Consider the following 15,551-nt stretch of genomic DNA (forward strand, 5'->3'; position numbering starts at 1 on the left):
GCTTGAAGGGGAGCTGTTACTATTAGCATTCAATCTCATTAGCCTGTACCATTTTTCCCCAGTAGGCGCTTGCTTAATTTGGTTATAACAGTGAAGATATAGTACAGTTTCAAAAGACTGTCCTGGATTATCTGAGCTCACCAAAGCTTTTCCCTGTGTTTGTGACCCCTATTTGTGTTGTTCCCTTGAGGCAAATGGAGCATCAGAAGTGCCTTTATTGGCAGTCCTTGCTACAAGCTGGGAACCTGCCAAGGCGAATACACAAAGCCTTCCACTCTCCGCCTCCTGCTTGCAAAAAAGTAACCTGCATGAAAGCATTATTCAATTGCTACCCAGTCAGAAACCTCATGCTGTCAGTTGTTGCTAAGAAAGCAGTCGTTACTAATTGATGCACTGAGTTGCACGCTTCAGCATATCCTTGGAAATGATGCAGATGTGTGTGTGTCCAGATGACTTGTTAATTTTGCTTTGAATCAGTAAGTAGTCTGCAGAGAACATATGTAGCGAGTAGCTAGGTATCATTCATTCTTTGCTCCTTTAATTATTCTGTTTGTCTTCATGCCATGTTGTCAGGTTTTCAGCTACTGTTGGTAACAGAAGCAAACTGAATACTCGTGTGGGTGGAGAGAGAATTTTGTTAGCATTTTCCAAATAGACAGGGGCTTCTTCTGCTTTTTTTTTTGGGGGGTGGGGGGGTGCGCAGGGGAATGAGTTGATTTACTGCAACTGTTGTCTAATGCAATACTGCAGAATTAGTTAAAACATTATAAATATTTTAAACAGCCCATTGAGGAGAGTACATCCAATTCATTTGCAGTGTCTGTGTGCTATCCTGTGTGCTGTTACCTGTAAAACCTTTTCTTTCCAATGGGGTCTTTCTCCATTTTTCCTAAGTCCTGTATTTTGCATGGAACCTTTTCACCATTATTCTGTAGCCCTAAACAGTCACAGGGATATAAAGTCCATTAAAAGACTGTTCTTTGCTTTCCTCTTCTGATAGTAACTTTAAAGGAGTTATTGTTTGTTGCCTGACCTTTTTCCTATTGGAGGTGAAATTGCAAATTCCTGCAGAACAAATTTTGATGTTTTTGTGAGTCATCTTCCATAGTTCAGTTGGAATTTAACTCGGTGTAAGACTCCAGCAGAGCCTGTGTAGTGTGCAAAATCAAAAAGAATTCTGACACTGAAGTCATGTCCAACGAGCAGAGGAGTCCTTTTTCCTCACCCTGTGACACTCCTGTTAACAGAAAAGTATAGAAGTCATTAAAAAATTCATTTGCCAAAAAAAAGAACATTTTTTTTCCCCAGATGAAATTTGCACTCTCTTCTCTCCAAGAGCACAATGTATCCTTCTGTTTCCCACTCTAACTAGAGCCAAATTTATTTTGTAGCTATCCTTTGAACAACAGCGACCTGCACCAGTTCAACATTGAGGAGAACGGCGGAGCACCGTACACTGCAAAGATGCCTGCGAGGCACCACCACCACCACCGCCATCACCACCACCACGCCAACTACGGCGCCCTTGCTCCCGACAGCAAAGACATTGTTTCTGGAGTTCCCAACCCAAACAGTAAGTCTACTGCTGTCAGTGTCATGTCAGTAGCTGTGCTGATTACAGCTTTGTCTCTGGCAAGGAGGCGAAGGAAAGAATAACATCACATGTGTCATTTTTCCTCCGTGAAGAATATACTTCCTGTTATTATTTTCTAGCTTGGTACTATGTGCAAACGAGACAAGATGTACAGTTTCTTGGCTTTGCTATGGGACTGTGGGATTTGGTGCTAGATTGGTGTTCTGCAGCTGAACAAATATCCAATTAGTCACAGATACTGAGTCTCTAGCTACTTGGCACAGGCTATTTTTTCATTGTTACTGTTTATCTCCATAATATAACGAACCTATCCTCATCTGCCATTCTTTTGCTGATCTGCCCAGCTGGCCTTCAGCCCTTGTTGTTTGGATCTGGTTCTTGCTTTCATGCCTGGGCACAAGCAGCAGAAATTTTGGAGCACTGGGAAAACACCGTTGTGCTCTCTGTTTTGGTAGTGGGGTCGACAGCCGTGGAGGAGTAGCTGAAAAAATATTGCACTGAGGCTGAGTCCAGTCCAGTGCAATAGGCTCTCTTGGCTCTTCAAGAAAACTTCTGCAAATGCCATAGATTTTAATAACAGTGGCAAAGATGCATTCCCATTCACAGGCTCACCCAAATGCCAGGGAGAAAGAACAAAAGCTCAGAAATACCTGAGAACCTATGTAAAAAAGAACTATGTAAACCACTGGCAAAAAGACAGAGAGAGATGTCTATCAGAAGCACTCTTTTCATGCCTAGGCGTTTATTGTCTTCTGCATCACTGGTGCTCTTCCTCCTTAAGACAAGTGATGTCTTTCTCTGTGGTGCATAAGAAGGGCTCGCTTTGCTGTACTGGCTTTGGTCCCAGTGGTTGGCATCACTTGGCTGGCAGTAATGTGGATGATTCCCCCTCAGCTCCAGCTGCCACCACTGGAGTACGCACACTTGCTCTGTGGAGAAATTCTGGGCATGTAGAAAGCAAAGAGGAGAGAAAGTTGCTTCTTTCTGATATAGCCTTGGGGAGTTCATACATACATCTCGGCTGCTGTACGTGTACAGGCTTGTAAAAGGTGCATAGCTTGGCCAGATGTTTGTAGGTTTGCACAAAAACTGGAAGAAAAACATCCCTGCCATTGAGCAATCCTGTTTCTTGTGCTCCAAATTTATAGTCTCAGCACCCTGCAGTGCGTGAGATGCTGGAACTGAATAAGGATTTCAGAAGATGAACAAAACAAGGTGTGACCTTTCCTTATTTCAGAGGTGTTATGAGTTTTTCTTTTGCCCATGTTTTGGCTTTGTGCATCATTCTGAGAGGTGTCTGCTAGGGAAACTTTCAGCCTGTAGCCAGGATGTTAGCATGGACAGTGCTGGGTGCTCTTGGCTCCTGGCTTTCCTCCCTTAGCAGCTATGTACAGGGAGCTGTCAATGCAGAAGTTTTATTCGAACTTTGTGTCAGAAACCTGGAAACCCTTTCTTTAGTTTTCATTACCAAGGAGAGGGAGGTGACAATTTTAAGCATGAGAAACAAAAGGAAGGCATTGCAAGTGTTTGAAGAACAAGTCCTAAGCAGCAATATGAATTGCGTGCTGGAGCTTTAGAAGAATCCACTCCCTTAGCAGCAATCTGCAGTAGCTCTTCTGTACTCCTCTATGCTTAGGCACTAAATGCTTCACATTAGAGGATCTGCAGAAAGCAAAATGCTGCTGTGGCATTGCTGGGGTGGGACTTTCCCCTGGGAAAGGGGTGCTGCCTGCTTGATGAAGTGGGGCTGAAGGCTGCAATGCAGCCTGTCAGCCTGGTGCTGCAGGAGCCAGACGCCTTCCTGTGGCTCTGTGCCAGCCTCTATTTTTTGTTTCCTAAATTAGAAGTGAAGCATGCCAGTGGAAATGCAGCCAGTGCCAGCAGCAGTGCTGCTGAGGGCCTGGGCCCTGAGGACACTGTAGGCCTCTGTCCCCAGGGTTTCCCTACAGTCCAGGCTCCCACAGCTCCCCCAGACCATCACCCTGTGCCTCAGCAGTGCTACAGCAGGGCCAGACTCCAATTCCTACAGCCCTGCTCTATTAGGAAGGGTAATAATTGTGATCATGTTTCCTGCACCCAGGATGCTACTCTGGCACAGAGGCCCTGCGTGGTCTGCCCAACAGCTGCCGTACTCCCAAAGCAGCCCAAATTTTGGTCTCCCTGAGGAAGCACAAAGGAACATGAGTGCCATCTGCAGAGGGACTGTGGTGCCAGTTTCTAAGTTGGCTGTCCTGACTGCCAGCCAGCCACCTCAAAGCAGACTATGTCACAGTCCCCCAGAGCCCTGTGTCCGTACATTCAGCCTGTCACACAAAGCTGATTCCCCCCAAAAGGTAGCAGGTGTGCTCAGGCTACTGCTTGCACTGTTGGAGTGGTAATGGTGTAGATGGGATGAAACCCTGGATCAAAGCTATGCCTATGTGCATTGGGGTGGCAGATCCGTTTGGAGGTGAACCTCCAGCACCTTGACTGTCAGCCACCTCTCTGGGACTGCATGTATGGCACTGTGGGACCAGAAACACCCAAGCTGAGAGAGACGATGCTTTAAGGGATCCAGATAAGGACCAGGACATGGGAGCTTGTGTCTGGCTGAAGGCCATGTGAAAGGTTCCTCAATGGGAAGGTGTTTCTAGGAAGTGTGTGGTCACTGCCTAAGGACACTCTTGGGAAGAGGGTGCTTGTGATCAAAATACCTCAAGTGGATATGCTCAGAAGGCCAGAAGATCCACTTGAGGAATATGCTAGCCAAATGGAAACCTCCCTGTGAGGTTGACAGTGGCGAGGCTATGCATGTCAGCTTGGCTACTTGATGGTTTTCCATTTTGTTAGTTGTTCCAGTTCCTACAGGACAGACCCATCTCTGAGTTTAGAGGTGATTTTAATCATATGCAAACTAGAACTTGAAGTGACCCACCCATCAGTACATAGCATGTGATAGAGAGAGGGGAAAAGGTGCCTGGATTTTGTCCTTATAGATGTGCTGCGATAAATTACAACATTTCAGTGCCTGCTCACAGGGCATAGAAAGGAGTGGTGCAAATGCCACTGTGCCTAGCCAAGGTTCCTTAAAATGCTGCTGCATGTTTCACGGTGAGTACACAGCCTGGGACTTTGTTACAGAAAACAAACCCAGGCTAGATCTGCCTGATTTTTCACATTCCAAGTTGTTTGTCTGCTTTGATTACTGGAAGAAGTAAAATTGGCTGAAATAAATCTGGCGTGTGTTTGTGAAGGCAGTTCAGCAGAAGATGTTTTCCTGCATTCTGCCTAATTATGGTATTTGCAGTGCTGCCCTTCACCTTAAAGCCAGAACACACAGATTCTATCTTCTCATGCAGCAGATCTTTCCCCATCTATTCTCTCAGTCACTGTTACCAGAGACCACTGTGCTCAGCAGCAGCCAGCCTTGCCGTGGCAACACTGCTCACTGAGCCTAACTGGGACGGCAGTATTGTACATGGATTACCACGTGCACGTGAGCAAACCCACCCACAGCAGCTGGGGCTGTCACAGAAAACAGCTGCCAACAAGCTCATTGTGTTAGCCCCTGGAATTTTTATGGCAGAAAATGACAAATGGGAAGAAGGGGCTCAGCTTGCCTCTCAGGCTGAGCTTGCAAGTTATCACCTAAAAAAAAAATGAAGACATCCTTTATTCCTCACCTGCTTGATGCAAAAGTCCTTGTGCAAGGAATGGTGTAATACAAGCTGAATTCCAGGCTGGGACGTTGCTTTGTGTGAAAAGACAGTCCTGCCAGATCCTTTCTTGAAATGAAAGCCTGGTTTGCCAAGACCAAATGCTGACTCAGTAGATGTATGACAATTTTTTGCCTTTTATTGATATATATATATATAATATATAACTGCAAGGCTGAGTCAAAAGGCTAAGAAAAAGAAAAGAAAAACCATCTAAGAAGTCAGTTTTAAATCACAGCGAAAGTAAATATTTCAAATAATGCACTTTTCCCCTCTGCGTTCCATCTTGACAGGCGATAGAATGTCCATGTATCTTTAAAAAGAATTATCACTTAGTCTTATCTGATGGCTGGGGTGATTCTTTCAGTTGTAGTCAGGCAGATTCACAGTTTCAGATCAGTGGAAGCAACCACAATGTCAGAAATCCTGAACTCTGGCATCATCAGCTTTGGATGAGAGACTACCAATAGGAGGTCAGTGCTGATGTCGTAATCCCTTCTAGGCCACTGTTACCACTGACTATGTTTCACCAGTACCAAGACAGCATTTTGCTTATATCCCTCTAAACTGGCATTAGCAAAGCCCTTAATGTATATTTAAATAGCTGTAGAATTAGATCTTGAGTGAGCAATATTTAATATTCTTAGGACAGCTTAAGAAACTGATCCAAACGGAACTGCAGGCAGTGCAAAGTTTTTTATTGATTTCACTGGGCTTTGAATTGGAATCCAGAGACTACTGAATTGTTCCCAGCTATTATTACCTAGAATCTATGGCAAAAAGAAATACAGAAAGAGGCGAGGATTCATTAAATCATCGTGTAATGAAGCTCTCATTGTTCTCAGAATACTTGCAGATATGTGTATCCCACACCATCCCTAAGATGTTGATGGAGTCCTTTCAGGAGTGTCTCAAAAATATTTTGCTTTGTCTTTCTCTGTCAGTGTTCAAAATCTTGTCTTTTGTCTTTGCTCAAAATCTCTGTTGACAAAGCACAGCAAATTCCTGACAACAGTCTTAAAGAGACTGACATATAAATAAAGATATCTGAGAGGAGCCAAAAGCTATACTCTGATCTCTCTACATATCGCATGCTCTGAGAGAGGAGCCTTGGCCGCATAAATAAGTTCTCTGGTGCCAGTGGGGGTTGACATCATAGTGTCAACTCTGTTGAATGTAAGGGGGTGGCTGGAAGAAGAACCTAGCCCTTAAGCTGGCAAAAGCCCTGCCAAAGTGTAGGGGTGGGAGAGAATGAGCTGGGGAGGTGGGGGGAGGGGAAGGGATTGTTTGTTAAAGAGGAAAAGGAAAAATGACCCAACAGGCTTAATGACTCAGCAGGCACTGAAGCAAACTACCAGAGATGTTGTAGAGTCTTCTCTGGAGATATTCAAGATCCACCCAGTCACTTACCTATGCAACCTGCTGTAGGAAAACTGCTTTACGAGGGAGTTGGACAAGGTGATCTCCAGAGGTCCCTTCCAAACTTACAACCCCTACAATTCTGTGATTCTATGACATTTATGAAAGGATTAGATGGTCTTACAGGGAAGATGATGTGCTGACCTCCATCTTTTCAAACAAAGTTCAGTGACTTGCTCTGCTGTTCTTCTGTATCCTCCCTTCAGACTGTGTTTTCTTTCTTTCTCTCTTGGGCATCTTTAGAATTGAGCTCAGGACTTCCCCTTCTTTATGATGAAACCTCTCATCTGAAGAAAATAGAAACGGAGAGTGTGAAGGTAGTTGGACCATGGCCAGCCCTGCACGTCAGCATGAACAAGGTATAGAGTGTACATACATATTTTTACATATATATGACAGAGAGCCCCTTGTCACTTCATATGCAGAAACTGCTGCTTTTCACCTTCAGTTCCAATCAACATTCATCTGTAACTGTTTTGCTTTTAATCACCTCTCACCATCTTGTGGGACGGGGGTTTCGTTTTTTGATGTAGAATTTCCTTCCTCACCATTTAGAGAGTTTCAGAAGCTGCTGTAACAATGTCATGATGTAGTTTTAATTTGGTTGTGAAGCGTTAGTCATCTAGGCAGCTTTGAGCTGTAAAAAAATAACAACACTTCAAGTGATTAAAAAAACAACAACTAGAAGAAGGTTTTCTCTCTACATGAAGTATTTGTGTTAACTCCCTTGGCAATTGATATTAGTGGGTGTTTGATCAATGGACTTTTGCAGGGGTGGCAAAACAGCTGTGTCTCATTACTTCTACCAGAGACTGCCAAATCAGGGGCTTCTGGTATCCATGTGAGGCAAAATCCACTTGACCCTGTTCCGTAGTATGGATAGAGTCTGGATAGAGCTACAGAGCACCTCTGGTTTGTAATAAGTCCTCTGGGATTAGTCCTGAGCTGAGACCAGTGGAGTCAATGAAACATTGCTACTGGATTGCAATGAGGTGGGTCTGACCCACCAGTGATAATACAGATGTTAAAAAAATAATGTTTTTGGAATGTTTCTGTCAGTTCAGGTGAGAACTCTATTTTATCTTGGTTTCACAGATAGCCTTTAATTATTAATGTTATTTCAACAAACGTTAAGGAAGCTAAAATCAGATATTGGATTATCTTTTCTACATTCTAGGTAACTGAAGTCAATATGTTGAGGAAGCTGTATTGATCCTTTTCTGGTCTCTATGCCAAGGACACTTATTAGGTTGTGTCATTCCTGATGTACTGGGTTTTCCCTCATCAAGAGCTGTCTGAAGAGTCATGAGGCAATGACCTGCGTCATTAGGCATTGTTTTGAAGTCACTGGCTTAGTTTGCCAAATGAAAATTCTTCATCTCCTGGGTTCATCCAGTGAATACCCAACATCGCATGAGAGGAGCACTGTAGTTCAGTTGTATTTCTTGATACTCTTGTCTAGACTCCAGCTCAGAAACCTTAGGTGCAACGCCCAAAGCATGCTTGAAAAGATAGTCCTACATTATTCATCTTACTGACAGCTCAGTCTGGTATCTACAAAGGGCTAAAGCAAAGCAGCTGGAGGACTCTCTCCTTGCTGACCGTAATGTGGAAGTGGTTAAACTAGTTTGGCTTGTGTTGTGCAAAAGAGCCAAGCAGCTGATCTGAATGGTAGGTACCCCTGTGATCTCAAAATGAGTGGATTAATGACCTTTTTACTTTCATTAAAAGAGAACTTAAAACAGTTCAGTCCTATATTCCACCATACCATGCAATTTGCCTGCAACTTCTGCATGGAAAAAGCCTGACTTCTGATCCTCTCACTCATTTTTTGTTTCTGAAGCTCTGTGAGGGGAGAATTCAGCTCTTCTATAACTAATGCTTTTTTGGGGGTTTTCCTGACAGCTCTAGAATCTTGTCCACAGTCAGGTGGATTATTTATTTAAGTACTAATGAACAAAACTCAGTAGCACAGCAAGTCAATGCTCCCAATAAATGCAGCTGCACAGCAAATGCAGCCAGTGTCTGCTGTGTTGAGACTTCCATCAGTCAAAGCTTAGCTGATGAAAATGTCTTGTGCTGAGCGCCACGAACTGCTAATTGCTTCTGCTTCTGGCAGAAGCTCTGCAGAAGGCCAGGCAACAGGCACAGGCAGTCTAATGAAAACCCTCTGCTGCCAGTCTGAGAGGATTTGATTTTAGGAGCTGGGCAGCGATCCTATGAACAACAGTTACCATGTATGTGAGTGCATAGGCTTGGCCCTCAAAATTTATGAAAATTACAGTTCTGAGCCATCTGACAGTTGTATGTGCCCTTGAAATACGCCCCGCTGGAAAGTGTCTCATCAACCAAGCCCTCTTATTACAAGAAGTGGGTTGTTGTGACCATTTTGAATTCTTTTGGCCCCTCCCTTGTGGTTCCTTCTTGAGGCATGATTTTCTGACTTAGATAATAAGAGAAATAAATGTATACCCAGAGCTTGTAAAGCTAAAACAAACAAACTCAGTTTTGAGCTTGGAGCAGAACATGGAACAACTTCAGATGGCAGTGAAAGGAGGACTGGCTGTAAATGTTGGGCTAACCCCAGGTTGAAATGCCACTGAGCACAAAAGCAGCAGGGCAAGTTAGACAGGACTGAATAGCATTGAACTCTGACAAGTTTTTTCCACTGAGTGTTTGGCCTTCTTAAACCTCCTTTGGTTTCAGCTGTTGACTACCTACTGGGTCCAGCAGCAAACAGGTTTTAATGGGTGCTCAGTGTGTCTAGCTTCTGAGAAAAAAAGTGAAGCTGCAACATTTCTCCTGCAGCACACCATTGCTTTCTATCCCACTAAGTGCTTTTTATGCCCTCTTTTGTGTCCTCTTAAAAAATTATGCTTAATCAAAACCAGTAAAGCACTTGTGAAGCTTCGCTCGCTCTATTTCTGAGAACAAAGCAATGGTTTTCACATCTATTGTGGAGTCCCAACTTTCATTTGCTCTCTTCCCATTGCTAATTATTATTTTTTCAAGCAAAGTGCTTTGGGGATGGAATTTGTCAGGTCTAATAATCAACCCAGAGGAGAATTAACGAGAATTTGGGTAAATTAGATTCAGCAGTTAATTAATTTGATTGTTGGCTACAGCAAACTCTGTCTCATGGGAATGATGAATGGATGTGTCCAATCTCTTTTCCAGAGCTGTTTGGTACAGCAGACATATCTGTCCACCTACTAAATGACAAAAGTCAATTTCAACATGTGTTTCATGCCCTTTTGTGCTGGTGCATTTCTTAATCTCCGGGAGACACAGGGCCAAATGCTGCAGCTGAGAATGTATCTCTAATTTTCTTTTCTGCAAGCCTTTCCTTGAAATACATTTTTTCCTATCCTTTCTGGTCTATGTGTTCGCACGTGTATACACATGTATATATGATATAAAATCAAGAATGTATAGTTACAATTTCTGAAATCTGTGGAGTCTGATCATTACTAGTCTGGGTACAATTATTCCAGGAGAAAAAAGAATAATGGTACAGTTCAAATTTTTTTTACCCCTTTTGCTGGTGTTATGCTCACCATCCTCTGGTGCTCCTGGGTCCTAAGGTTGGTGGCTTCAGTCTGATGGGGGGCAGAAGGGATGCTGTGGTGAGTATTTCAGCAGCAGGGGTGTGATTTCCATGATGATGGCATCTTCGTCATACTAGGATCTGTCTGGGGCCTTTTTTTGCTAACATGCTTTTACACGTTGGTCTTTCTTCATTGATCTGCGTCTTCACTTCCCATCTGAATTTATTATACTCAATGGCATTTACATGTTCTAGCTACTATGCCTTTGTTGCCTTCATAGCCCCTACAAAACCAGTTTCATTCAGCTCCAGGTCTGCATTTGTTTATAATCATGGGGTCTCCAGCACCAGCCTCTGCCTCCACTGTTACCATCCCAGACCTGTGCTTCTCACCACGTCCTCATGCCTTTTCCCCACAAGGTCTCTGTTGCCATACCAGTCCTGTGTTGCTTCATACAACATTGTTCTGTCAGTCATATCTCTTTCTATAAAGAATTAACTGTTTGTGTTACTGTTATCTATATAAAATGATTGCAGATATAGCGAGACCTAGGAAAACAAAGCTGCAGGCAGACCAAGAGAGGTCTGTACTAAGGAAGTCTGACATCTGTACAAAGGAAGTCTGACAGGCCTTAATGTGGAGGCTCTGCAAAGCTCATGGCCTGCTCGGTCTTTGGTTTCTTGCACTGACTAGAGGACATACTCTGTGAAATACAGATAGCATAGCCCAGTAATGCTGTCATGAAGCTTGGCACTGATGGAAGCAGGGTCTAGTAATATTAAGCAATATTTTATAAAACAGGATATAGGCAAGAGTTTTATTGAGAGTTGTGTCTTTCATTAGACCAACTGATAGCTGACATGGAGAAAGTCTTGTGTATCTGACAGCTTAATAAGAATTTGTTGTGCTTGTTTCTTTTTCCAAATATATTGTTCTAATAAAAGATGCAGGTTCTGCTTGCAATCTTCTTTTCCAATAAGAATAACACATAATCATAAAGGTGTTACCATTATGATGTCTGTTCATAATTATTAGTTGAGAAGGAGATGAAAGTGACTGCAATTTCATACATGTTAGCAGGTATAGGTGCATCCAGGAAACCAAGGGTTTTGATTGTACGTAGCTAATGTGCACTCAGAATCTGCATATCAGTGCTGTTATCATTAAAATCTTGCCTCCTACCTACTGTGATTGCTAGCAGTGAAGAGCATGCCCTAAACAAAACATTCATTTGATTCCTCAGAAGTCTTCAGGCAAAAATGTGCATTAAACTTACTGTTTGGCTGAAAGATTACTGATAAACTATCAGAGGCAAAAGATAACTAATCTTAATATCAGTAAGAAGTTTGAAGTGGAACAGAGAATGAACCTTTCAGAACAGAGGGAATGGAAATGTCAGGTGTAGAAATTGTATTGCTGCGATTCATTTTTGTATTCTGTACTTGTACTTAATATTCAGTTAGCTTTGCAAACCAAAGCTTGTGTCATCATTATCTAACACTGTACAGATCTGCCTTCAGTTCCAGTGTCGGTGAATGTAATTGAATTTAAAGTAAATATTTGAGAAGAGAAAAGCAAATCTAAGTCTTCATTTACAAAGAGAAAAATGCATCTAGTTTGTATGTATATACATACATATATGAGCTTATTCACCCCATTTCTATCAAAATCCATTTAAATGCAATCCTCCCTCTCTGGAAAAATAAGGTTCTGCATCAGTGGTGCAAGGGATATGAGTGCATTGCTATCTTTTAGCAACAGAAGTGGATATGGAAAACTGGAGTGCCATCAGCTATCTTCACTTAACGTCAACTTTTTTCTTTTTTCTCATTTACAGACCATTTAGGATGAATTTAGATTGCAATTTTAAGCAAGAAGATTATTTATTTCAAATGCCATTTTGACTCTCAGACAGTCACTTAAAACTACCATCTCAGACTTTCCAAAAGTACATAATAAGAAAAGATAAAATTGGCGGTTTCATTAACGTTGTGCCATATTTAGACTTCTAATGACTTCCACGCGGAATGCTCTTAGTTTATAAATGAAAATAAAATTGTAATAACTTATAACCTGGGTGCAGCATCTAAATACCCAGCTGCTGTCTGCATGCTTCACTCATCACTGCAAGCAATAAGGCTTCTGGAAACATAAGATTTTTTTATTCCACAATAAAATAAAGTATATTACAGCTCTCCTTGCAGTAATAGTATATAAAGACTCCATAATGCAGTCAGGCTTGTTTTTGAACTAGGAAAATGAACTGTAGAAGTTACTGTATGGTTTTGTGTAGTCGTTATTTTTTTTCTTTCTTGGTGACAGTTATACTTAAGGAGATTAATTAGGAGATTAACAGGGTTATATGTAAAGATTGGTGACATTAAAGAACAATGGGAGCTTATATAGCTGCTTAAAAGTGATAATAGTCTGAAATAACAAGTTGCTACTTTGTTCTGTGATTGGAGTTCACATTTCATCTGGAACTTGGGTGCGACTGCAAATGTATGTCTAATAGGCTCAGATAATCAGCTGTGTGAGAGCTGAGTTCAGGGCTGACTCAGGGTGTGCTGCGCTGTGGCACAAGCTCTGTTGTTGCCAAGGCAGGCTGGCAGAGTTGTTTCAGATGCGTTTTCAGATATGTTCAGAAGGTAGAGGAGTCTGGGTCAGGTTGAGTAGCCTTGGACCCCGTCGGTGTCAGTGTGTAGTCGACATTAACTCTGGTGGGAAGCAGAGGCTTTGGGCTGCTGGCTCAGCACTTGGGGAGCAGGATGAGCTCGAGCAGCAGCAGTGTCTGCTCATTGCCTGTGAGCAGTCTGCAGAGCTGCTGTTGCTGCTGATGGATGAAAGCATAGTGAGTTTTGCTTGCTTAAGGGATGACCCAAACAAAAACTGGTGCAGAACTCAGTGGCCATTTTCAGCCAAGGCAGCAGCATTTGGATCCCTCTGGTAATGAGGATCGTAGTATGTGACTGGCATGTCAAGGACCACACTGGGGATGTATCTTGATATCAAATTCTAAGTGCAGCAGGTGCCTTATACCTACTGGGGATTCCCAGCTGCAGGGCAGCCTTGAGGGCTCTTGGTCAGTGTGGGGAAACGTGGCAGGAGAAGAATGTAAGGACTGGAAAATATCCCTGTGTGGACAGAGCAGGCTGTGAAGCAAGCCTAATGTGTCCTAATAAACATTGGTTGTCATTATTTAGCGAGTGAAATGCAATTACTTAATCTTGCTTCACTGAAATGCTATTTAATTATAATCCAGTGTTAAAACAAAGGTGGGGTTTTGCATGGCCTTTAGAAATGTCATTGCTTAGTGTGTTATTCTTTTTGCTGTTAGAAATCAATACTATTAAAAGTTGATGACAGTGGCAGCTCTTTTGAAGAGTACAGCAGTGTACTCAGGTTAACAAGGCTGTTGCTCAAGAAAAAGTTGTACTTTCTCCGTGGTTGGTTGGTCCTTTTTGTTTTGATTATCTGCACTTCTTAATCTTCATGAGTACCCCAGAAAAAAAAAGCAAACACTTATGGCAAATGAATATTTCTTTTTCAGATGCTTGCCAGAACTAAAGTTACAGTCAAGACTAAACAGCCACAGTTGTAAGTTGTTCCAGACAGAAGCCGTCACTTCTCATTTTTAATACTTTCTTTTCCCCTTAGGAGGAAAGTGAGGAGAATGAAATGTCTGAAACTATCTTCCATTCAAAGTAGTAAATGTGACTTGGCAAATAAGCCTGTAATAATTATTCGAAATTTGACAGAGAAAGAAAAATCTCGGGATGGGCAGTCCTGTAGCAGTAAGTTGTTTGAGATCATAGCTGGCAGCTTGGACATTTTGGGTGCAGGAACCTGCTGGACCAGCTTTGAGAACGCACGATAAATATCTTGCGGTCTCAATAGAACTCTGCAGATGTCTGGTTCTTCCCCCAGTAGCATTTGCAGAATAGTCTCCTCAGTCAACGAAGTTGTATTTGTGATTTGCTGCACTTGCAGAAAGCTCCCCCTGGATCTTGAAGTTCCTTTCTGTCTATGATTGATCTTGGACCTGAGAGAAGAGTCACTGAGGTTTTAGTTATCAGCCAGTGGATAACCATTAGGGTGGGTGGAAGGAAGGATAAATCATTGAATGGCTTAGGTTGGAAGGGACCTCAAGGATCTTCAAGCTCCAACCTCTTTGCCACAGGCAGGGCTGCCAACCTTCATATCTAATTCTAGGTAATAATAATAAAGAAAACAGATTTTGAAAGCTAAGGGCTAATCATATGGTGATTTAATAAATAAATGAGTAAAAATTGGCTGGTTCTCTCTTGAATTTTGATTTGCCAGAGGTGAACCTCAGGGATATGCTGGGCCAGGTTTCCTGATGCTTTCCTTGTGTGTGTTCCAGCTGGACAGGAGGTTACAGGGAACACAGTGAGGTCTGAACAACAGCATTATGCTTCCTTATATCCGGGTGTGTGCAGCCACTCACTCTCCACAGCAACATGAGAGGAAAATGAAAGCATAATGGGGGCTATTATTCATCTGTAGTTCAGATCTCATTTCCAGAGAGAACAGGGAAGTTACCAGCAGCATAACAGCCAGTTCTTCCTTAAAATGTGAGAAATTGCACTGTGTTTTGGTTGTGTTTGCATTTACAAGCCTGGTCTCTTCCATACCCTGTTTGTTGATACATCAGTATTACACTGTCCTTTTATTTTTTCTGCATGGGAAGTTTATTCATGCTGGCGTTTTTGCTGGGTGTTGTTTGTTCAAGGCACAAAACCTTTAGGTCATGTTTGAACAGGTCACTAAGCTAGCTGTCCCGAGGCTGTAGATTTGTGATCCAGAACACTGAGTAGGTAAGGGGTTGACAGTAGGTAAGCGGAAACAGCAGCAGCAATGTTTAAACTCTCTCTCTCTGATAAAAGAGATTTTGCTTGGCTTGCAATTATGTGGAGATCCCTTCAAATCCCTCTGGTTAAATTTCCAAAGCTCCATTACATTCATAAAGTAGTATAAGAAACCAGTGTTCGCTGCACTTGAATGCTGCGCAACTTTCCCACTTAGGCCTGCCCGTGATGTTCTGGAGGTAACGTGCTTACTCAGTGTGATCACAGGTTTGGCAATCACTCCAGAGCCTGGCTGGGCTTTTTCCATCTTTCTTAGCACTGTGAGGTAGTTTGTTCCTCTATTAGTCAGGCTTTCCTGATGGCTTTTTAAAATTATTTTTATTATTTTTTCCATTAATACTATCAAGTCATTTAATGTTTTGGAATATTTTATTGTAAGACATATTTATTCAGTTATTAACATGTA

At 42.4% G+C, this 15,551-nt stretch overlaps 1 protein-coding gene across 4 annotated transcripts in view; it reads left to right on the forward strand.

Moving 5' to 3' along the window:
- The window catches only part of EPB41L4B (erythrocyte membrane protein band 4.1 like 4B), a 162,101-nt gene that overhangs the window by 92,880 nt on the left and 53,670 nt on the right, over window positions 1-15,551 (forward strand). For all 4 annotated transcript variants that reach the window (XM_015854292.2, XM_015854293.2, XM_015854294.2 and 1 more), the window contains 2 exons: window positions 1,392-1,573; window positions 6,952-7,067. In XM_015854292.2, coding sequence (XP_015709778.1) covers window positions 1,392-1,573; window positions 6,952-7,067 — 298 coding nt within the window. The remainder of the gene's footprint in view (window positions 1-1,391; window positions 1,574-6,951; window positions 7,068-15,551) is intronic.

This window comes from Coturnix japonica, chromosome 2, assembly GCF_001577835.2.
Source record: "Coturnix japonica isolate 7356 chromosome 2, Coturnix japonica 2.1, whole genome shotgun sequence".
NCBI lineage: Eukaryota > Metazoa > Chordata > Aves > Galliformes > Phasianidae > Coturnix > Coturnix japonica.